The following is a 23,782-nucleotide window of genomic DNA, read 5'->3' as shown; positions in this document are numbered from 1 at the left end:
TCCAAACAACACTCTAAAATCTACACTCTAAGAATCCATACAAAAAAGAGTATGTTCAATAACTGGGGGGGGGGGGGGGGAGAAGACTAATTCTTGCTGCCAAAGGATGCGGCCTTGCTATCGGCCTCCGGGATGTGCTCATCGTCACCATCGTCATCATCATTGTCATCATCATCCTCATTGGCATCACCCTATACCGGGGATAGAAACCGAAAGAGTCCTGCACACACGAGCTCCCTCCAAAGGCACCTGTTCTCCTCAGCATACCGTCGGTTCCCCTCAGAACTCCGTCGATAGCGATGCTCGAAGTGGTCCGAAGATTCCCTCATCTCGTGGAGCTGATCACTTTGAAAGAGAAAAGGATTGAGATTACTTCACGGAAATGGAAGAGATTCCATAAGAAGGGAAAGCATCAAAAGATACAGAAGAGGAATTACTCACCAACCGCTGGATGTCACGTATCCTCTCCTAGAACTCGGCATCCACACTCGCCTGCATCCAGCGCATATCGGCGCATCTCTCAGCATTGATCTGTTATGATGACACCAAGCAAAAGTCAGCAAAGGTCAAGGAATTAATCATAAAGTAAATAGAAAGAGAAGGGACAACTTACCCCAGCAAAGGGAATCGGGAGCCCTAAGTCGTGATCGAGAGCCCCACAGGCAGGGAGGACGATCTGGAGACTGATATCAAACTTGGAAGGGATGGTCCATCCCCTGTACCCTGCGATGGGATCGCCCATCTGTGCAATAGGCAAGTCAGTGCCGGCGGCAAGGGAAGGGCGAGAGCTCACACTGCAGCCGCAAGAGGGAGGCAATCCGTACTCCCTAGGAATCAGGCGATAAAAAAATGAGAGACAAAAAAAATGTCGTCAAAATGAGATAAAGTTCAAGAGAATACCATAGGACCCTCCCGAGTCAAGCACACACAGACAGTCTCCCGATGAAAGAACTCCTGGTAATCCTGGTTTGCCACAACCAGCTCTACAGCTGCAATCCCAACCCTCAAGGCCTCGATGTCAGAGGATAAGAGAGGAGCACGTATATGAGCAGGGGGAGGCCGAGGAACTATCTGAGTAGGATGCCATTGGCGGGTCACCCTCTCCCCAAGATACTACTCCACCCCAGAAGGACCCTCAAAGGCTATACGCTTCTGGATAAGCCCACAAGCAAACTGGTACTCCTCCAACTCGTCGGGATACAAAATCTCCTCCTCATCGTAGGACTGCCAGCGGATCTGTTGACAGAATCGTTTCAGTTAAACAAGCAAAGAGGAATCAGTTCAGGAAGAACAAAAAGACTCAGAGAAGTTTCTTTGATCATTACCCGAGTAGCTGCCAAATCATTGAGCTAAAGATGTACTTGCAGCTCATCGATAGGAGAACACCTAGCCTTCCCCCAGTGAGTCACTGAGGGGATATAAGGAGCCGACTCGTTAGGGAGGACAGGGGCATGGATCCCTAGAACCTCAAAGCACCAGACCTGTCAAGGAAATAAGAGAGTAATATCAACAAACAAACAAAAATTGAAGGCTAAAAGGAAAAGAAAAGGGAGACCAGGGATCAAAACATACCCAAGGAACGTAGGCGCAATCGGTTAAGCCAGGAGCGCCGAAGGCAAGACAATCCAACATCCTCAGAAAGTGAGCATAAGCAGACCTGCCCTAGTCGAAGGACGCTGCCTCATAGAAATCCTCAAAGAAACAAGTAAGAATAGTGTCTGTGCGGCCTCGCCTATCACAGAAAAGAACATTAGAGATAAGATAAAGGAAAAATCTCCTAGCAGCCTGGTCCAATAACTCCCTGGGGGAATTGTCATCAATGACGTGGTCGTCCCACTCCTTCTTCAGGGAGGATAAGAAAATGACACGAGAGGTCACTGTGAAACCTAGGAGATCCCCAATATCCTTAAGGGACCTCGTCTCAAGGAAATGAGTCACAGAAATAGGTTTCCTAGTGAAGGGGATCCCTGTGATCATAAAGAAGTCTAGAGGAGTGATGGTTACCTCCCCAATAGGCATGTCAAATGTATGAGTCGACGGTCACCAGCGGTCAGCCAAAGTATGGACTACGGGAGTGTCTAGCTTGGGCAAAACTACCTGAGCAGTACGCCCCAAGCCAGTCAAGTCCACCCTCTCCCTCATAGCAGGATGAAGGCGCGAGTACCATGACAAGACATCATTGGTACTACAGTACTTCTTATAACCAAGGGAGTAAAGCTCCTACAACATATTGGGCGGAAATTAAATATTGAACAAGAATATGCATGGCATAAAAAGAGAAGGAAAGGCAAGCACCACTTACCTTCTTGAGAGCCTGACCCCAGATGGTGCAACATTTGTGGAGTGCGGTGTCCACCAAAATATTGCTTGTGTACCACTCCGCCTTCAGGTCGTTGGACACCTTGGAGGAAGAAGATGACAGCCTACCTCATTTGGATGAAGACATAGCGAATGGCTCACAAGAGAGATGGAAAAACAAAGAAGAAAGAGAAAAATGAGAAAAAACAAGAGAGAGAGGGGAGAGCCCAAGAAGGGAAGGAACTAGCCAAGGGAGAGGGGGAGGTGAGAAATGAGGTTCATCCCCCCCCCCCCCATTTTATAAAAATTTGGACTTGACGGTCCTGCAGGCTGTGGGTGAGCGCTTGGCGGCGTCGTAACCAAGGCTGTGGCCCCGTGTGGCACCATCGTGCAGGCCCACAGCCTCGTGTGGCACCATCGTGCCGGCCCGCGACCCTTCATAGCAACGCTGCACAATACTGGCAGTGCTGCGACCAAATTTTTTTTTTTTTTTTGGATTGTAAGCCCACCTCACCATACACTTTGAAAAACCGGTTGCGATGCCATCTTGTCGTATGTTTTCTAAGAATTGATCATGATGCCATCTCATCGTGCGTTTTCCAAAAATTGGTCGCGATGCCATCTCATCGTACGTTTTCTGAAAATGGGTCACGATGCCAACTCATCATATGTTTTTCCCCAGTGGTCATGATGCCATCTCATCGTATGTTTTCTAAAAATTGGTCATGATGCCACCTCATCGTACATTTTTTCCCAAGTGGGTCGTGATGCCATCTCATCGTATGTTTTCTAAAAATTGGTCGCAATTCGTACATTTTTTCCCAAATTGATTGCGATGCCACCTCATCGTACATTTTTTCCCAAGTGGGTCACGATGCCACCTCATCATATGTTTTCTAAAAAGTGGTCGCGATGCCATCTCATCGTACTTTTTTCTAGGTTGGACGCGATGCCATCTCATCATACTTCTTTTCCCCAGTCGATTGCGATGTCGTCTCATCGTTCACATTTCAAATTTTGGTCGCGATGCCGTCTCATCGTTACACATTTCAAAATTCGATTACGATGTCGTTTAATTGTTGCACATTTCAAAATTCGATCACGATGCTGTCTCATCGTCACAGATTTCAAAATTCGGTCGCGATGCCGTCTCATTGTTGCATATTTCAAAATTAAGTCACGATGCCGTCTCATCGTTACACCTTTCAAAATTCGGTCGCGATGTCGTCTCATTATTACACCTTTCAAAATTCGATTGCGATGCCATCTCATCGTTACACATTTCAAAATTTAGTCGCAATGCCGTCTCATCGTTACACCTTTCAAAAGTTGGTCACGATGCCATCTCATTGTTGCACATTTCAAAATCCGATCGCGATGCCGTCTCATTGTTACACATTTCAAAATTCGGTCGCGATGCCGTCTCATCATTGCACATTTCAAAATCCAGTCACGACGCTGTCTCACCGTTTGGTCACGATGCCATCTCATCGTTCGGTCACGATGCCATCTCATCGTTTGGTCACAATGCCATCTCACCCTTTGGTCAGGATGCCATCTCATCATTCGATCACGATGCCATCTCATCGTCAAGTCACAATGCCACCTCATCATACATTTTTCCCCAGTGGTCACGATGCCATCTCATCGTATTTTTCTAAAAATTGGTCATAATGCCACCTCATCCTACACTTTTTTCCCAAGTGGATCGCGATGCCATCTCATCGCATGTTTTCTAAAAATTGGTTGCGATGCCACCTCATCGTACAATTTTTCCCAAGTGGGTCGCGATGCCATCTCATTGTATGGTTTTCAAAGGTGGTCGCGATGCCATCTCATCGTACTTCTTTTCCCCAGTCGGTCGCGATTCCGTTCATCGTCACATTTTAAATTTTGGTCGTGATGCCGTCTCATTGTTACACATTTCAAAATCCGATCGTGATGCCTTCTCATCGTTGCACAGTTCAAAATTCGGTCGTGATGCCATCTCATCGTCACACATTTCAAAATTCGGTCTTGATGCCGTCTCATCGTCACACATTTTAAAATTCGGTCACGATGCTGTCTTATTTGAGTTAAAATAATATCGCAAGCGTACGGGTCAATCGTAGCTACGGGTCGAACACGAGGAGATATATGCCACTCTATTTAACTAACTTAGAAGTAATGCAAAGTGAACCAAATTAAAGTGTTAAATTAAACTAATTAAATTAATAAAAATTAATGCATCCTAACTCATAAGCATCTAACAAAATTAAGGGATTAAATTGGCATCCTAACACATGAGCATCTAACCTATCAAACTAAAGCGAATTGAAAGGAATAACAAAAACGCAGCCACACTTCATAATCACATAAAAAGAAATAAGGGAATAAAAGTGCATCCACATACCACAACCATATAAAAAAAATAAAAGAAATAGAGGGAGAAGAAGAAGAAGAAGATAGAGAGAGATAGAGGAAAGGGAGAATGAGATACCTTGATGTGCTTGAATACTTGAATAAACTCACCATGGCTTCCTCTTCTAAATCTCCATGTCTTGTCATCAACATAGGAACTTAGACTAGGAAGCTTTAAACTAAAACTATTACAACCATTAAACTAGACTTATGAAATCAAAACTAAGAACTTGAAATCAAAACTAAGAACTTAAGCCAAAAATAGGAAAAGAAGAGAAAATTTCACTAAGTGAATGAAATAAAAATTACACTAAAAAACTGAATTAAAATTGAACTAGAAACTAACTAAAAACTGAACTAAAAAACTAACTTCCTACAACCCAAAGGGCAAGGGGTATTTATAGGGGAAGAGAGGAGAAGAGAGAAGGGGGAAGTGTAGGAGAAATATTCCCTAAGAAAAGAGAATATTCTCTTCTCCTTCCTCTTTTACAATGCCTTGAATCCTAAGAAAAAAAGAAAAAAAATAGAAAGAAGATGAAGAGAAGATTATTTACATAGACCTTCTATTTTTAGAAAAGTAAATTTCTAATTCTAACTTGTGCTTCCTTTTTTTTGTAGATATCTTCTCCAAGCAATAAAATCAAAGCATCTTTGATTTTTCAACCTTCCATAGATGAGAAAATATCTTTCAAAATAAATCTATCCCAAGTAGAGTTCCAGAAGTGCCCTTGAGAAGTTGGAGGAGAGAGAGAGTAAGGGTGATGACTAGGATTCCTTCAAGAATAAATAAAATACCCATTCTGTCCTACAAAAAACGTGGAGCATGGGGTGCTTATATAGGCCTCACCATTGTGTTCCTTGTGAAAAATCACCCAAAATAGACCCAAATTTCGTCCAATTTGAAGTTCGGGAGCCCAAGATATCTCAAGTTGAAGTTGGACTGTCCAGAGCCCTCCAAATGAAATCTTTTGGGTACAGGAAATATAACTTCTGGTTATTGCATTAAGACCCCTGGAATTCGAACTTTCGCTTTACTTTGTCCCTGACCGGCTGTCAATAATTATAAATAAACTCCTGTAGACCATTTTCGTGCTTCGTTACGGAAACGGCCGTAACTTCTTCGATTCAACTTGGAATCATGTGCCGTTCAAACCGTTGCGAAGCTGACTCGATGGGCTACGCATCCAAGCCATTAACACCTCTAAACTACTTAAAAACATTTTCTTAGCATCATCTCCTCCATTTTCACAAGAAATCATCTACAACCTGAAAAGCACAAGAAAGCAGCGAGTAACTCTGTCCAATGTGGTAAAATATATGTTTTATGCCCTAAGATTTCACACATAAATGTGCTCATCAGATTCCCCCACACTTGAACTTTACTTGTCCTCAAGTAAAGCAAAAGATAAACTAACCTAGAATGCAAAAAAAATCCTAACTCACTTTCGTAGGAATCACGGTTGCACTTAGCATGTGCAACAAGCCTTTCAACCCCTAGGTTACCCCTAGTGGACGAGTTGTGTCTCGTGGGTGTTTGCAGTGAATATACACCCAAAATTCAATAAATCAAAAAGAATGATGTAAATTTTTCTCATGGCATAAGTAAGATAAGGCACACAATCTCAAAGAAATACTCAACTAAAGATTAAGGAGTCAAAGGTTCCCCCACACTTGAATTTTATCACCCCACATTAATTCAAGTAATAAGCATGTATCAAGATTAAGGGTTCTCCTCATATTTTCTGAACACTACTCACCTTCAAGTAAACCACTCATAATATCAATGAAACCAAAGACTTAGGCTTTGAGTATTTTTGACCATACTTTCTTTTTCAGGCATTAAGGCAAAAACTTTTTTTTCTTTCTCAACAACAAACTCATTTTCTACTCCATTACTGTTCCCTGAATGACATGGTGGAGCATACACCAGACACCCAAATACTTGGTAGCTTCGCTTTTTGCATATATCCATAAGACAATGAGAAATTGATGCAAGAGTTTTTTTTTTTTTTTTTGAGTTTCCTTCCAAGGAATTTCGATCAAGTCACCCTGCTTCATGAGGCACAGTGCCCTGTCTAGTCCCAAGGAATTCCACTTTCTTTTCTGTTCCTTGTTTTTTTTTTTCTTTTTTTTTTTCAAATTCACTTCCACTTTCATGCTTTGCCTTGCCACAAACAAATTGGTCTCAACTACTAGCCAAAAGATCAAAGGGTCCATAAAACACATAGAGGAATCTAGCCATCAAATGAAATAACGCTCATATTTTCCAATTCAATCATTCTCACCGGATATAAACCAATTACTGTCATTGAAAAGGGATTTTTTATTATTTTGCATGCTAGGACACCTAATTCCCTCTTTCTCTCGCTTTGCAATCAAAGAGACATATGCACAAAACCAAACTATTGTCACAATCAAAATTCACCAATTAAGCCCAACATCCCCCCCACACTTAATTCATGCAGTGTCCTCAATGCATGCATAAAAGAAAAAATAAGGACAAAGGAGGAGATGAAGGGGCTTACCGGATATAATCAACAAAGAGGATCATGAAGAATCATGAGCTCTACAAAAAGTGCTAGGAGCAGCAACAGAAATCTCAATCCATGGCCAATAAATGGAGAAATAGCTTCAGACCCAGAAAACACTCGACCATGAATTTTAGTAAAGCGAGAAATAATATGGAAGTTAAGCACAACTGAGAAATATCCAATAGAAAAATCTATCCTCATAGGACAGTGGAAAATGAAGGCATTAAAACTCAGGCCATAAATCCGTCCCTCCTCTCCCCTCCTCTCCCGTTTGCAATGTAGAACACCTATCATTCTTTGAAAAACCAATAAAAAACGGATCACAATAAGCATAAAAAGGATTATGAATAACCTCATCTAAATAATCATAAAAAATTGGAGGTTAACTCAAATCAATCCTAGCAATACAACTATCCGCTCTTTGCATAACTTGGTTTGCCAAATAAGGATCATGGAAATATGCTTGAAAGGCATTATGACTGACATTGTCCTCCTCAATAAAATCGTCAAACCTAGGAGGTTTGGACAAATCAACATGTGAGACAATGAAATCCTCAAAATGACAATTATCTAAATTTTCCAAAGAGAGAGGGGGAGATCGAATTTCCTGGCTTTCTATGTTATCATGAAAATCTGATTCTAAATCAATAAATTCACTAGGCTCACTAAAATCAGAAATTTCAGGCAAAAGGTGGACTTCCCCAGGTAGCTCATCAAACCTCGCTTCACTAACATCTTTAGGAGACTCAATCTCAACAAATAAATTGTCATGAAAAGCATCTTGTTGGGAGTGACTCTCATTAACCTCAAATTGGGGTGGTGGACTTTCAATATCATTAAATTGGGGATGGAGTGGTTCATTCTGAATAGGAATCTGGTAACATAGACTAGGTTTAGGCTGACTAGGTAATGTACCCATTTTCTCCTCCTGCACCATGGTGATCAGTTGAGAGAGTTGCTTCTCCATGGTATTTTGGCTTGTTGTGAGAAGATCTATGTATTTCTCAAGTTCATTCAGTCTGGCCTCCTCACCCATGTTCTGAAATTCAGGGGGTTGGTGGTATGGTTCAAGGAGAGGTGGCCCACTGAGATTCAATGGAGGGTTGGGCATTGGAGGACCATACTGACCATGATATTGGAAATTGGGTGGTCCAGCTTGGTTATTCCATTGATCCCACGAGAAATAAGGATGATCACTCCACTCGTGATTGTAAGTGCCAAAAGAATTATATTGAAATTGAGGACTCACATTCTCATCACCATTGCTACCCCCATAAAGATTAGGGCATCCTTCCATAACATGGATAGTTTGGGGATGTGACCCATCAAAATTTTCCGAAAGCCCATAGTTGGGTTGGGGAGCAAAATTGTACTGGGGTGGTGCAAAATTGTTCTCTATCTCACTACTTTTGGCTTCCCTAACCTGTTTAAACATTTCCTCCAAAATCATGGTTGCCTTAGCATAGGTCCATCTTTCTCCCAAAGTCTTATAAGGAAGTGTATCTCCCATTATTCTAAATTAACCACCTATCCCAAATTGAGGTCTCCCATAAAAAAAAAGTTTAAAGAAAAATAAAAGACTAGAAAAAAAAAAATACTAAAAACAAGAGGGAGCCCAAGATAGATAGTGCATCTATCCCTCAGAAATCGAAACAATGGTTCCAAAGCTGTAAGGTTGCCATATAGGTTGACAACAAGGGAACCCGTATAGTCTTCACGAGCCACCTACGGGCGACTCCAAATGGATTCTGATGTAGGGTGGCGGACTACTATACGTTTATGTTTCCAACGCTCTCACTATGTCGCTTTCCTATTATCAAGAGTGGTCACCTCCAAAGATAAGTCACATGCTAATCCAAACCACCCAACGAATCAAGGGGCACCAAGATTGACTGGGTTTGGGCATATGAAGGACTTTAGATTGGACACACACTATTTGAAATAGAAGAGAAACAAGAAGAGGTTTTCAAAAACTTGTTTTTTTTTTTTTTTAAAAGAAAGAGGAGAAAGAGAAGAAACTAAAGCACTTCGAATTACTTAAAAATAAAAAAAAATAAAGTGGTCAATAATCTCCCCAGCAACGGCGCCAAAAACTTGTTTGAGTTAAAATAATACCGCAAGCGTACGGGTCAATCGTAGCTACGGGTCGAACACGAGGAGATATATGCCACTCTATTTAACTAACTTAGAAGTAATGCAAAGTGAACCAAATTAAAGTGTTAAATTAAACTAATTAAATTAATGAAAATTAATGCATCCTAACTCATAAGCATCTAACAAAATTAAGGGATTAAATTGGCGTCCTAACACATGAGCATCTAACCTATCAAACTAAAGCGAATTGAAAGGAATAACAAAAACGCAGCCACACTTCATAATCACATAAAAAGAAATAAGAGAATAAAAGTGCATCCACATACCACAACCATATAAAAAAAATAAAAGAAATAGAGGGAGAAGAAGAAGAAGAAGATAGAGAGAGATAGAGGAAAGGGAGAATGAGATTAAGGGTTTAGAGAATGAGATACCTTGATGTGCTTGAATACTTGAATAAACTCACCATGGCTTCCTCTTCTAAATCTCCATGTCTTGTCATCAACATAGGAACTTAGACTAGGAAGCTTTAAACTAAAACTATTACAACCATTAAACTAGACTTATGAAATCAAAACTAAGAACTTGAAATCAAAACTAAGAACTTAAGCCAAAAATAGGAAAAGAAGAGAAAATTTCACTAAGTGAATGAAATAAAAATTACACTAAAAAATTGAATTAAAATTGAACTATAAACTAACTAAAAACTGAACTAAAAAACTAACTTCCTACAACCCAAAGGGCAAGGGGTATTTATAGGGGAAGAGAGGAGAAGAGAGAAGGGGGAAGTGTAGGAGAAATATTCCCTAAGAAAAGAGAATATTCTCTTCTCCTTCCTCTTTTACAATGCCTTGAATCCTAAGAAAAAAAGAAAAAAATAGAAAGAAGAAGAAGAGAAGATTATTTACATAGACCTTCTATTTTTAGAAAAGTAAATTTCTAATTCTAACTTGTGCTTCCTTTTCTTTGTAGATATCTTCTCCAAGCAATAAAATCAAAGCATCTTTGATTTTTCAACCTTCCATAGATGAGAAAATATCTTTCAAAATAAATCTATCCCAAGTAGAGTTCCAGACGTGCCCTTGAGAAGTTGGAGGAGAGAGCGAGTAAGGGTGATGACTAGGATTCCTTCAAGAATAAATAAAATACCCATTCTGTCCTGCAAAAAACGTGGAGCATGGGGTGCTTATATAGGCCTCACCATTGTGTTCCTTGCGAAAAATCACCCAAAATAGACCCAAATTTCGTCCAATTTGGAGTTCGGGAGCCCAAGATATCTCAAGTTGAAGTTGGACTGTCCAGAGCCCTCCAAATGAAATCTTTCGGGTACAGGAAATATAACTTCTGGTTATTGCATTAAGGCCCCTGGAATCCGAACTTTCGCTTTACTTTGTCCCCGACCGACTGTCAATAATTATAAATAAACCCCTGTAGACCATTTTCGTGCTTCGTTACGGAAACGGCCGTAACTTCTTCGTTTCAACTTGGAATCATGTGCCGTTCAAACCGTTGCGAAGCTGACTCGATGGGCTACGCATCCAAGCCATTAACACCTCTAAACTACTTAAAAACATTTTCTTAGTATCATCTCCTCCATTTTCACAAGAAATCATCTATAACCTGAAAAGCACAAGAAAGCAGCGAGTAACTCTGTCCAATGTGGTAAAATGTATGCTTTATGCCCTAAGATTTCACACATAAATGTGCTCATCATGTCTCATCGTTGCACATTTCAAAATTCGGTCACGATGCCGTCTCATCGTTACACCTTTAAAAATTCGGTAGCGATGCTGTCTCATCGTTGCACATTTCAAAATCCGATTGCAATGCCGTCTCATTGTTATACATTTTAAAATTCGGTCGCTATGCCGTCTCATTGTTGCACATTTCAAAATTTGGTCGCGATGCCATCTCATTGTTACATCTTTCAAAATTCGGTTACGATGTCATCTCATCGTTACACCTTTCAAAATTCGATCGCGATGTCGTCTCATCGTTATACATTTCAAAATTCGATCGCGATGCCGTCTCATCGTTACACCTTTCAAAATTCGATCGCGATGTCGTCTCATTGTTGCACATTTCAAAATCCGATCGCAATGCCGTCTCATCATTACACATTTTAAAATTCGATCGGGATGACGTCTCATCGTTGCACATTTCAAAATCCAGTCGCGATACCATCTCATCGTGTGGTCACGATGCCATCTCATCATTCGATCATGATGCCATCTCATCGTTCGGTAATGATGCCACCTCATCATTTGGTCACGATGCCATCCCATCGTTTCACGATGCCATTTCATTGTTTGGTCACGATACCATCTCATCGTTCGGTTACTTGGCCATCTCATCGTTAGGTCACGATGCCATCTCATCCTTCGATCACGATGCCACCTCATCGTTTGGTCCGATGCCATCTCATTGTTTGGTCACGATACCATCTCATCATTTGGTCACGATGCCATCTCATCGTACGTCCCCAAGGAAAAATTTGGTCAGTATGCCTTTCAAATCGAGCATCACTCAAAGCCATTATCCTTTTTGATCTTTTGATCACCCATTTACCGAGATAGGTTTTGGTGTTTGGAACTACAAAAAGAAATTTCATCGAATGGTTTGCCGAGATAGGTTTTATCATTCATCGATCGATTTGCCGAGTTAGGTTTTATTGTTCAAAACACCATCACCTATGAACAAAGTGACGATTGTAGTTGCTCAAAAGATTTGTCGAATGGTTTACCGAGACGCGGTTTTATCGTTCAACTCTGCCATCTATGAGCAAAGTGGCGGTTATGCATGCTCTTAGTGACAAAATCAAGCGGTCTTTTGTCTTTGCCCTTCGGCTGTTGGCACAGGTCTCGGCCAGAAAGGGGCAAACTGTACATACTGAATTTTGCCACCCTCCCAGCGATGACGACAATCGGACGCGAAAGACTGGCAATGCCCTTTAAATACTCCTTTCCTTCGGGGTAGCTCGGACACCCCTTGTTCCATTTCGTTTTCACCCATGGTCCCCCTGCATTCCCGGAATGACCCCACACAACTCCCTCACTTGAAACCTTGACCCAGTTGCATTGTGCACGATCGCGACACTGCACAGCAGCATTGTACTCGGCTGCGGCACTGCCCGGTAGTGCCGCGCTTGGCCACGGTGCTACTTGGCAGTGGCGCCGCACGGTAGCGCCGCGCTCAGCCGCGGCAACACCGCAGCCAAGAATTTTCCCCCTCCGAGGCACCGCCAGGGTACCAAAAAAGAAAATTTTTTTTGTCCGGCGGTGCCACCAAATTTCCCGCGGCGCCGCTAGACAGATTTTTACCTATAAATAGCCCCCACCCATCATTTCAACAAGGTCTCAAGTTGAGGAAAGGAGGGACCCCTAGAGCTCCAATTTTCAGTTTTTCCTTTTTCCCTAGTTTCGGGGCCTTGCCTCTGTCCGATTTCGAGCCTAGTCCCTCTATCTAGAATCGGGTCCTCCACACCCGCCTTTCCTAACCCGATTTTATCCAAAACCCCGAAGCCTCCCATGGCCTAGTCACCTTGCCCGATGTCCTAATCCCTAGTTTTCAAAGTGTTTTTCAACGCCGTTATTCTGTCCAAGGTCATAGTATTCGATGCCCGTGCGCCATTACTCTGGCCGATATTTGAAGAAGCCTAGCTTTCGAAGCTCTTTGACGTCGTTGTTCTGTTTGAGGTCTCAGCACCTAACACCCGTACGTCGTTACGCTGCCTGACATTCGGGTAAGTACTCCCCAAATATTTTTTCGATGCCGTTATTCTGCCTAATATCCAGGTAACTACTTTTCGACCCAGTTACTCTATCCGGCGAAGGACAAAGCCAGTCTTTTGCCTCCACTTGAGCTGCGGGACGCGATTCGTCCCGTATAACTGTATTGGTTTAAACGCATACATGTATTTAATTCTTTCATCGCATTTTAATTCTGCAGCAATGTAGACTTTTAAATTATGATTGTGTAGTGCACAATAGTTAGTTTAATTAAGCAGTTTGTGCATCATTTTAACTGTTTATGTGGAAATAGGATATTATGAAGGAAGATTATTCAAAAACTAGCATCTAGTAGAAAGACCGATTTTACCGGGAGAGGTGGGTGCCTAACACCTTCCCACTCTCGTAACCTAACCACTTACCCTGAATCTCTGACCAGACCAAATGAAGTCCTGTAGCCCTTCACAGGGTTGCACCAATGGGTCCTAGGCCCAAATCCTAGGTGGCGACTCCATTTCATTTAATTGTATGACCCCCATCCCCTGATAAATCATAACCATTTGAAAAGACGCATTCCTTCTCTCGCTCCAACCAAGGACCATAAACCCCAAATCCTCCAAACATCTGCGGGAAAAACACTGCGCTGTTTCGGAAAGGAACGGATCCTCACAATAGCTTCCTTGAAGAACCAAAGAGAGGAGCTGTAACCTTCCTACATATGACAAAAATCTAGCTTTCCAACCTTCCAGCCTTCATTTCACCATGTCCAGAATTGGATTGCACTCCATCATAGATAATCTTCCTAAAATAAGATGAACACCAAGGTACCTAATAGGTAACTTAGTTTCCGTAAACCCCATCAATTCAAAAAGTTACAATTTGATAACTTGAGTAAGGCCCCCTAAAATAATAGAGGACTTAGCTCTATTGAGATGCAACACAGAGTAGGTAGCAAACTCAGTCAAAGCTCCCAAGCTAGCCATTACAAATTCACTAATGGCCTTCACAAAGATCATTAGGTCATTCGCAAAAAATAAGGTGGGATAAATGGAATGTTTTGCATCAAGGCAGCAACCGGATCTGGCCCTCAACTTCCAATCTTCTCATAATACCCGAGAAAGCTTCTATCGCTAGCGTGAACAAGTAGGGAGACAGGGGAATCCCCTTGTCTTATCCCTCTACCTCCTGTGAAATAACCTACTGGATTTTCATTGATGAGAATAGAAAACATAGGCGAGGAGACATAAGCCTTTACCCAACCAAGGAATTTAGCAGGGAATCCCATTCTCTCCATCACTTCAAAAAGGAATTTCCTACTCAGGAAATCATACGCCTTATGCAAATCAATCTTAAGGATAGCAAAGGGAGCAGCAGCCTTTTGATCAATACCCTTTACAACATCCTGACATACAAGAATATTATCCATAATCATACGCCCTTTGATGAAGGCCGATTGGTTTTGACTAACCACACACCCAATCACCTGTTAAATCCTATTGGAAATGATCTTTGTGATAATCTTGTACAGCAAATTACACAAAGCAATGGGCCTATAACCCACAAAAGTAGAAACATCTCCACTCTTTGGAATAAGACTCATAAATGTTGCATTTACTGATCTAGGCATTACTGAATTACCAAAAAACCAGATAACAGCCTTGGTCAATCCTCCCCAATAATATCCCACGACTGCTTATAAAACTTTGCCCCGAAACCATCCGGCCGTGGAGCTTTGGATTCCTTCATAGCAAAAACCACATCTTTAACTTCCTCTACAGACACCTTCTTCTCCAACTCAAGCTATTGATTTGCATTAAGAACATCTTGCAAAGGAATGGAACTAGGACAAAACCCGTTATCATATGCCCCAAAAAGACTTTTATAAAAATTAATAGCCTCCTCTTTGATTAATTTGGGATCATCTACAATGCTTCCATCTTGCCTTTGTATTTCCAGAATATGGGGTCCTTTATATCGACAATTCATAGCCTTATGAAAGAAGCTATTATTCCCATCCCCCAATTGAAGCCACTTCACCCTTGACTTTTCCTTCAAGAAGTTCTCCTCCATACTCAAAGCAGCCCACAACTTCCCCTTGGCTTCCTTCTCCAAAGAAACCAGATTCTGATCAAAGGGAGAAATAGCTAGTTCATGCTGGATATGCTGCAACTCCGACTCAGCTATTTTGACCGTTTGAAAAACATACCCAAACACCTCCTTATTCCAGCATTTGAATTCTTTTTTAACATTCTTCAGTTTGGAAGCAAAGTCCAAAAGAGGATTAGAACTATCATGGATCGGTTGGCTCCATCCCTTCATAACAACTTCATTATAATCCTTATGCAATGTCCAAGCCTCAAAGACTTAAATAGTTTGGGTCCAGAATTGTTATTCATCAAAATCTTCAACAAAATCGGACTGTGGTCTGACACCCCAGGACATAAAAACTTAGCCTCTGAATACTTCATTTTATCAATCCATTTATTGTTCACTAACACCCTGTCCAGTTTACAACAAATTCTATTGGCCCCACTCTGATTATTGTTCTAGGGATAGAGTTCCCCTTTCCATTATAAGTCCATTAGCCCCACATTAAAAATACAAGCATTAAACTCATCTAACACAGCCAGTCACACTGCATCCCCACCAATCTTCTCATTCTAATGACTAACAAAATTAAAATCTCCAACTAAGGTCCAAGGCTCATCAATACTAGTCGCAAGATGTGAGATATCCCTCCACAGTTCACTACGCCCCTCCAAAGAGTTAAAAGCATACACTACCCAACACAAAAACCTCAAGGATGCCGCAAGAATATCCACGTTCGTATGAATGAGCTACGGAGACACCTTAAGCAAATCCACCTTTAAACAGGATGGGTCCCATCCAATCCAAATTCTAGTAGAAAAAGTTTTATCACAGTTATGAATAAATTTCCACCCCAATCTAAAGCCCCGAAAAACTCGATCCAAATTCTCCTCCTTCACTTTTGTTTCCAGTAACATAGCCATCTTTACATTATTGTTAGCTAGCAACCTTTTAACACTCCTCTGTTTTTCAGGGGCATTTAATCCCCTCACATTCCAGCAGAGACAACACAACACTTTTAGAATGGGAACCACCTAGCTTCTTACCTCCAAGAGCCACCTCACCAGCCTCAAACAACTTCTTTTTTAAGTTAGAATTAACCTCAACTCTTTGGGGTTTAAAAGACGAAAAAACCCTCCTCTTACTCAAATCATGGCCAACAATTGCCTCACTACTAGAAAAAGGTTGTTTATTATTTTCCATGCTATTTAATTTTCCAAGAGAGTGAGACATACCTTTACTGGCCGTTCCCAAACAAGTCTGTTGAGAAGAGTCCCCCAAGACCACAACTCTCTCCAAATCCGTTCTCCCTATCTGGATTTGTCTCTCCAAAGAGTCCTGAGCACTTTGGAGTCCTTCCACCAAATCTGGCCGAAGAATATCCTCCTTGCTAGGCAAAGTCAACTTCTCACAAACTACCTTCTCCACCTTATCCAACTCTCCAATAATGTGAACACTTCTGGAGTTGCAAACCGTGAATTATCCTTATCCACCTTATGGACGCGGCTCCTGTCAATCCGGGTAGCATGCAGCACTGTGCAGCGCCAGAGGTGAGGCGGCGTGCATTTACCGCCTTACCTCTGCCCAAGCGCCTTGCCCAACCAGGGGTAAGGTGATCAATGTGCACCGCCTCATCTCTGCCGCTGCACATGCAGCACTGCTGCCCGGATTGAGGCTTCCCCGCATCGAGATGTTCCTCCCTGATCATGCACTAAAGAGCCCTCCTCACAATCAACCACCGAAAGAATATTGATATAAGAAAATTTTAAATCAGGGACACCTCCTTTAGCCGCATTTGAATTCAAATCCTCAATTGAACGCTCCTCATTTTCCTGAACACCTTCCACCATCTGCTCCTCCAACGTAGCAAGGACTCTAAAAGAGTTTCCTAAAGCAATAGCTTTCCCTTTCCCCTTTAAATGGGAATTCAAATTTTGAACATTCCCCTGCCATCTTCCTCCTCCAGCCAGCTTCTCACGCAAGGTTCCATCTCCGACCAGCTTCCCAGGCACAACTACCTGTTGTAAAGAACTTCTACCCACCTGCATCCCCTTAACTCTCCATTCCTTCCTCTGACTGCTGTCCCTCCCAGCCTTTGCTGTATGCCCATCTCCACACAGATTTGAAGAGTGCCCAAACACTATGCAATGTTGACATCAAGGAGGTTTCTATTCATAAACAACCCTTTGGAAAAAAGCTAAACCATTCTCATCATGAATTGAAATAGAAGAAGGAAACTCACAGGCAACATCCACTTCCACATAAACCCAAGCATAAGACAGGCACTTCTATGATTTTGTCATTTTATACATTATAATAGGTTTCTCAATAACACTACCAATCGAACTCAAAGCCTCTGCAAACCAATAATGAAAATGAAGATTAGGCAAACAAACCCAAACTGGAACTGAGAATAGATCAATCTTTTCAAGTTTCATATTTGGACTCCATGGGGTAAGAGGCCTCTTCTGCACAGTCCAAGGCCCTCCTTCTAGGACTTTCACTTTATCCTCCTCTAAACTGAATCTAAAAACAAAAATACCACTCTCCAACAGATTTACATCCACGTGCCCAACAACTTTCCATTGTTTTAATAGTAAATCCTTCATGAATTTGAAGCTTGGTCTCCTCCCAATAAAATGTCCCATTAAAGTATTCTTCCATTTAAGTAACTCCCCCTGTAACACTGCATTAGAGCATTGAGCAACGCATTTTCCATCAACCACTGAAGGCTTAATAAAATTTAACTCAAGACCTTCCCCATTAAAGGAAGGTGACCGGGTAGAAAACAGTGAAACCCAAGAACACTCCTTTCCCTCGCTTAACACCTGCAGCCTCTATGGATGCAGAACCATCCAAAGCCGAACCAGCAGCAATAGCACTTCCCTCTCCATTGACACCTTCAACTCTAGCCAAGCAAGCACCTCCTAAAACCATATCAGCATCACCCCATCCAATAGAACCAGAACTATCTCCTACATCACCCAAACCAACACCTTCATCCCCTCCAGCCGATGAGGATGAAGGCCTACTGGCCATACCCGAAGCTCTCCCTCCCTCCTCCATCATTGTATCCTCACCATCCCTCAAGATCAAAAGCCTATCTTTTTTCATTGAGTTTTGGTGTCATCTTGTTGATCTTATTGTGGGGATGAAATTAGAAGATGGGTGATGGCTTAGTAGTTTTTAGATGACCGTTAGGATGGTCTTTAATGGGTGGAAATCTCGCATCTTGGTCGGGGAAGAAAACCCCCTTCGAACCCTACCGGAATGCGAGCTGAAAATCAGCTCGAATCTGTTTTCTGGGCCCTACCAGCGAGTCCGATATTTCTACTGGCGAGTCGTTTGGCATAGCAGTGGTCACCATTAGCCTCTAGGACTTTAAAATCTGCAAAATAAAAACTTACAGTGACTAATGGATTGCATAGCGGTGAGTCCGTTAGCCCTACCGGCGTTCCGTTAGACGCCTGGGTTGGTGTGGTCTGGTCCTATGGCCTAGCGGCGAGTCCGATAGGCTACCAGCGAGTCTATTTGGCCCTTGAACGCCTTATAGCTTGTTCTTCCCTGGCCAAAATGATGAGGGATGTCATGGGAGACACCCATGGAGAATCTACACATTTCATTCTCCTTCTATGAACAAATGATCACAACGCAGATGGTGCATCGAGAACTATGTGAGTAGACCCTACCCTAAGATCCACTTTCTAATTGTGAGCGTATGTACTATATTTCTTTTTTTGGTAAACAGCGTATGTACTATATAACTACTATGAAATGAGTTGCCTAGAGTCATTTTCTTGTGATGCAAGTTTATATACGCCATCAATACGATGGCTGTCTTATGTTGAACTGAAACAAATATGTAATTGGAGTATGATGAATGATATGGATGATGTGTCTCTGTTTGCGAGTCCATCTCAATCGGAAAGTGAGTTTGGTTACATTGAAAATGCACACGATACGAGATATGGGATACCTCATCCAGTGGAGGAAGTTATGGGATGAGATGCTAATACGGGATATCTCATCCAGTGCGAGAAGTTACGGGACGAGATGATGTCCATGGTGTGCCTCATCCAGCGGGGGAAGTTATGAGATGGTGGGTACAATGGACTGAGGTCGCGTGATGGTCGGTAGGATTGGTGAAGGCCGTGATAGAGGTTATTGATGTACCTCACGGAGTTGAGGTTACTAATGTGTGTAGCCATGTGAGAATGGCAAGTGACATACTGTTGAATATTGTATGAGATTGAACTTAATGTAACTATTCTCCACCATGAATGTGTGGTGATGGAGCAATGTTTGTGTATCTTGGATTTGAAAAGGGTTTTAATTGTGTGAGTAAATTTAGCATGTGACCACCCCACCATGAGTGTGCAGTTTATTTAAGAAAGATAAAAATTTTTTTCGAAAGAAAAGGTTTTCCATGTGACAGTGATATTTCAAATGGTGGATTGAAGGAAAAGACAATATGGATTATTATCAATCATTCGGTATTTTTGGTTGCTGCTTGTGATTGGAAAGTGAGTCTTAGAGTAGGCCTTGCTCACTAGGCTATTTTGCTTACCTCTCAGGGATATATTTTTAGTATTTTACAGGACTACTTTGAGGATCTGCTGTAAGAGTATTTATGTAGTATCCCTTCATATGTTCTAATATAATTCTACTTGTATTAATACTCAGGCTGTGAGGGGCAATCTAGTAATTAACCCATCTGACTTAAATCCTAATTTTCCTATAAATACTAGCTGGAGGCAGTAGTCTGAATATTCCAAACTAGATACTCAGGGTGTAATGCTTTAAGCAACCTTGTGCTTAAACCCTAAACCCTAACATCTGCTATTGTGGGACTTTTGGGAGCACCAACTGTTAAGGCCAATATTATGGTTGTATAACGAGGTTTTATTTTATTTTTGCTAAATGTCAGCAAAAGATTAAACTATAAAATGGAGGATGCACAAAAGTTTAACGTCTAGGTATGCCTAGACGGGGAAATAAAATACATGATTGTCTTTGATGCTTTGATCTCTCTCTCGTTGCTCCAATGCTCTTATTTCAAGAATGGGTTGTTCCGCAATTCACTATACATCTCTGTTTTCCATGAACAATCCGGAATCACAAACAGCAAGGATTTTTTAAAAAGCGAGACTGGTTTGTCAGAAGGTATTGTAGCCACAAAGTTCTTTATCCGTTTTGCTCTCTTCCCTTTCGGAACTGCATTGGTTCTCTCTACCATCAACACTGACTGTACTGGGCCTATCTGATTCTGATCTAACATTGGGGTTCTCCATCAGCAGACTTGATAAGCTTTTGCAGAACTAGTGATTTTGGTCCAATTAACAGTTAGTGCAATATTACCACAAATTGGATCCACAAAACAGTCAGCTAGTGGAAGGGGCTTGTTACCTCATTGTACACTCCGAGCTCCCCTGCAGATTTTGATATTTCTATCACACAATGTGTGGGTGTCACTTCGATCACCTAATTTAACAATATTGTGTATCAGATCTTATAGTAGTGATACTCAACTGTTCTATGTTGCAGGAACAATATAAGGAATTTATTTACCTCAGCTGATAGGTTGAAATATGATCTAGAACACCTTGTCAGCTTTTGTTTCTGATGAATTTTCACCTGATATTCAAAGAACACAATGGCTTAAATATGAAAAAATCCTGTTCAATAAAGGGGAAAAGTGTGTACATTACCTTTGACATGTTCATCCTTTCAACTGAGAGACTTGCATCTTTTGCAGCAACTTCAATTTTCTCTATGGTCTCATTGATTGAATGTTTGGAACCAAGCCTTGTTCTCTGTTTGTCTTCAACCTTGAAGAGAGAAAATGCTCACAAAAAATTAGGAATTGAAGCATAATGTGTCTGTGTGGGGTTGTGAAGATTTTTTAGGTCTATCAGATTTTGGAAGTTACCTGCTCTTCAAAGAGACCTGACAAATCAAGGTCACTAGACATTGCTATAAGCTGGAAAGCATTGATGAAACTTGAGGATTTGGGCATCCCTGTCTCATTTTTTTCCTGCATTAAATTTGTGTCTGAATCAGATAATGAGTCTATATCATGTTGGATGGAACACAAAGAGATTCCAGTGCCCTTACCCCGATCCCATCAAATGCTGCATTAACATCATCCAAGTTGATTTCACATTCAATTCCTGCAGAAGGCTCATAACCTGTTTGGAACCATTCATCTTCTAGAATCTCTGCTATTGTCATCCGCTATATTAAAGAGGAAGTCATTTGCATGGTTCATGGCAACTGAACATGTTTTTTTATGCAGAAGGGTTCATTGATTTACCCTATTAGGCATTGGCTCAAGTATTCTGAAAAGTAGTTTCCTTTGGCTTGCTGTAAACCACTCTGGACATGTGTACTCTGCTCTGGATATCTTTGCACCAATAGATATATCAGCATTGTGGACATTTGCATACAAAGAAATTGAATCTCTTCAGACATTTACCTTTCGGTACAAATTCATCAGGTTACGGTCATCAAAGGGTAGATAACCAGCAAGTAATTCGAATAAGATTACTCCACATGACCAGATATCTATAGTTGCTCCATTGTACTTCTTGTTGGCAATTACCTTTCAAGAACAAAGTGAACACCAGTCTTAGAGTTGGGGGGAAAAAATTAGGATTTGACCTGCTTCTTCTGTGAACAGATTCTTCTTAAGAAAATTAATGATATTCTCAAGGCTGATATCTCTGCTTACCTCTGGAGCTACATAGCATGGAGAGCCACAAGCCGTTGATAGCAAATCGCCAGGCTGTTCAATTGGAATTGTTCAGTTCTTGCAAGTTTATGTCTTGAGTATTACTCTCATTATAAGATTATATGAAACTACAAATTTGTTCTCTCACCTTCCGCAATGCACTGAGTCCAAAGTCTGAGACTTTCAGATTTCCTTGTCCATCCAATAGCAGGTTTTCAGGCTGTTTAGATCATGCAAATATGAAACAATACTCAGGTTAGTTTTCATTATTTTCCTGATGAGTTTCAGAGACTTGCAGAGAATCATTGAAATATAGAGCAGATTCTGTAGTAGAGTTGAGATTTCTGACCTTCAGATCTCTGTGATATACACCCCTACTATGACAATAGTCCACTGCATCGATCAATTGCTGGAAGTATTGCCTAGCTTCCTTTTCACTGATTTTTTTGAGATATGACTGGCAGTGAAGTTAATGCAAACAGATCATTGACATGAAACCTAAAATGCAGTTATAAGATTTCAGAGGCTGAGGAAGGAACATACCAACTTGTCTGAGAGTTGGCCTCCCGAAACATATTCCATTATTATGAAGATCTTGGTCTTGGTGGCAGTAACCTGTAAATGAGAAATTTAAAAAAGATTATGAGAATATCCCTTGCCTTGCCTTGCCTTGGCTGTCCCTGTATTCAAAATTTCAACAACTCTTAAGGCAAACCTAGGTTTGATTTGCATTGTCTTGATACTGGGCTGGCATGTCAAGACCCACACTAAGAGTCTCATTAATGTTATGCATATATTTCGTGAACAATTGAGACCAGTTACTTGATGTACGTGTTTCAATTCAAAAACTCTAAACGAACCTCATAAATTCGGACAATGTTGGGGTGATGCAGCAGTTTCATTGTACTAATCTCTCTCTTTACCTGAAAGTGCCCAAGCTAGATTTGTCAGGACTGAGGATGACACCAAGAAATATGGGGAATCTAATAGTAATTATTCTCCAATTCCATTGATAGTTGAAGCTGGCCCATAGAAGCCAGATCCCAGGTGCTAGAAAGCCAAAACTTAGTGAAAGAGAGAACAAGATGGAGTAGTTAACTGGGAATTCACCTGTTCCATTAGCTTGTTATCCATGACCATCTGCTTATCAATGATCTTGACTGCAACATGCTGCTTGGTAACTGTGTCCAGAGCCAGCTTAACCTTAGCAAAGGTACCTTCACCAATGGTTCTTCCAAGCTGATATTTCCCAATAGTAGCTGTGAAACCCATCAACAGATTTCACTGCACAATCTACTTTCTTCTGCGCCCGCACCCCCTCTAATTCCTTTGCCTGTTCTTCCTTTTATTTTCTGCTTAATCCTGTAGAAAGCAGAACCGGGTTCTTCTTTTTATGTAGTGATATAGATTTGAGATTGATTTTGGTCCTTGCCTTTATCCTTCTTATTTAGTGGTATAGTTTTGACTTTTGAGATTGATTTTGGTCCTTGCCTTCGACCTTCATGTAAATATATGTTTCTCACCTCTGAAAACCAATTTTGATTTTGACTTCTCAAAATACATGTGACTAAAATTTTAGGTTTAGATTGAGCAATTCGATTCCTCTACTTCCGCCTGCCCCTATTGCCGTGTGCACCCCATACACGAGCAAGGCGGAATATATCGCTTTACCCCTGCCCGAGTGCCTTGCCCAAGCAGGGGTAAGGCAATACTTTCCGCCACGCTTGTGTGTGGGGGCGCACGGCAATACCGGGCAGACGGAAGTAGAATAGTCAGATCCTAGATTGAGTGGGCTTGTTTGATTATTCTTCACGAGGAGAGGAAGCATGAGTGCATGACAGTTAGTTGAGAAGAGAGGGAATGTGTTTTGAATGGAAGGTTTCACGAAACAGCTCCAACTCCCCACACCCCAC

At 41.4% G+C, this 23,782-nt stretch overlaps 1 protein-coding gene across 1 annotated transcript; it reads right to left on the bottom strand.

Annotated features, from left to right (window-relative positions):
* Positions 1–20,166: 20,166 nt before the first annotated feature.
* Positions 20,167–23,206, bottom strand: LOC122646700 (CBL-interacting serine/threonine-protein kinase 21). The gene is made up of 14 exons (XM_043840300.1): positions 22,980–23,206; positions 22,730–22,792; positions 22,413–22,484; positions 22,219–22,326; positions 22,018–22,089; positions 21,870–21,923; positions 21,615–21,740; positions 21,453–21,542; positions 21,254–21,373; positions 21,069–21,173; positions 20,848–20,967; positions 20,708–20,773; positions 20,546–20,620; positions 20,167–20,457 (listed from the first exon to the last, which is right to left on the bottom strand). Exons 1-14 carry the CDS (start codon positions 23,139–23,141, stop codon positions 20,296–20,298), a joined length of 1,395 nt encoding a protein of 464 aa, XP_043696235.1. The 5' UTR covers positions 23,142–23,206; the 3' UTR covers positions 20,167–20,295.
* Between the last annotated feature and the right edge of the window lie 576 nt (positions 23,207–23,782).

The sequence above is a fragment of the Telopea speciosissima genome, chromosome 11 (assembly GCF_018873765.1).
Source record: "Telopea speciosissima isolate NSW1024214 ecotype Mountain lineage chromosome 11, Tspe_v1, whole genome shotgun sequence".
Classification (NCBI taxonomy): Eukaryota; Viridiplantae; Streptophyta; class Magnoliopsida; order Proteales; family Proteaceae; genus Telopea; species Telopea speciosissima.
This window is presented reverse-complemented; position numbering and strand designations above follow the sequence as displayed.

Bases quoted from the DNA above. Each gene is read 5' to 3' on its own strand.
- LOC122646700 (XM_043840300.1), bottom strand. From the start codon at position 23,141: ATGGGTTTCACAGCTACTATTGGGAAATATCAGCTTGGAAGAACCATT. The intron at 22,485-22,729 runs GTTCGTTTAGAG...TCTCATTTACAG, and splicing joins ACATTGTCCGAATTTATGAG to GTTACTGCCACCAAGACCAA. The intron at 20,621-20,707 runs GTAAATAAATTC...TTGTTAAATTAG, and splicing joins ATTTCAACCTATCAGCTGAG to GTGATCGAAGTGACACCCAC.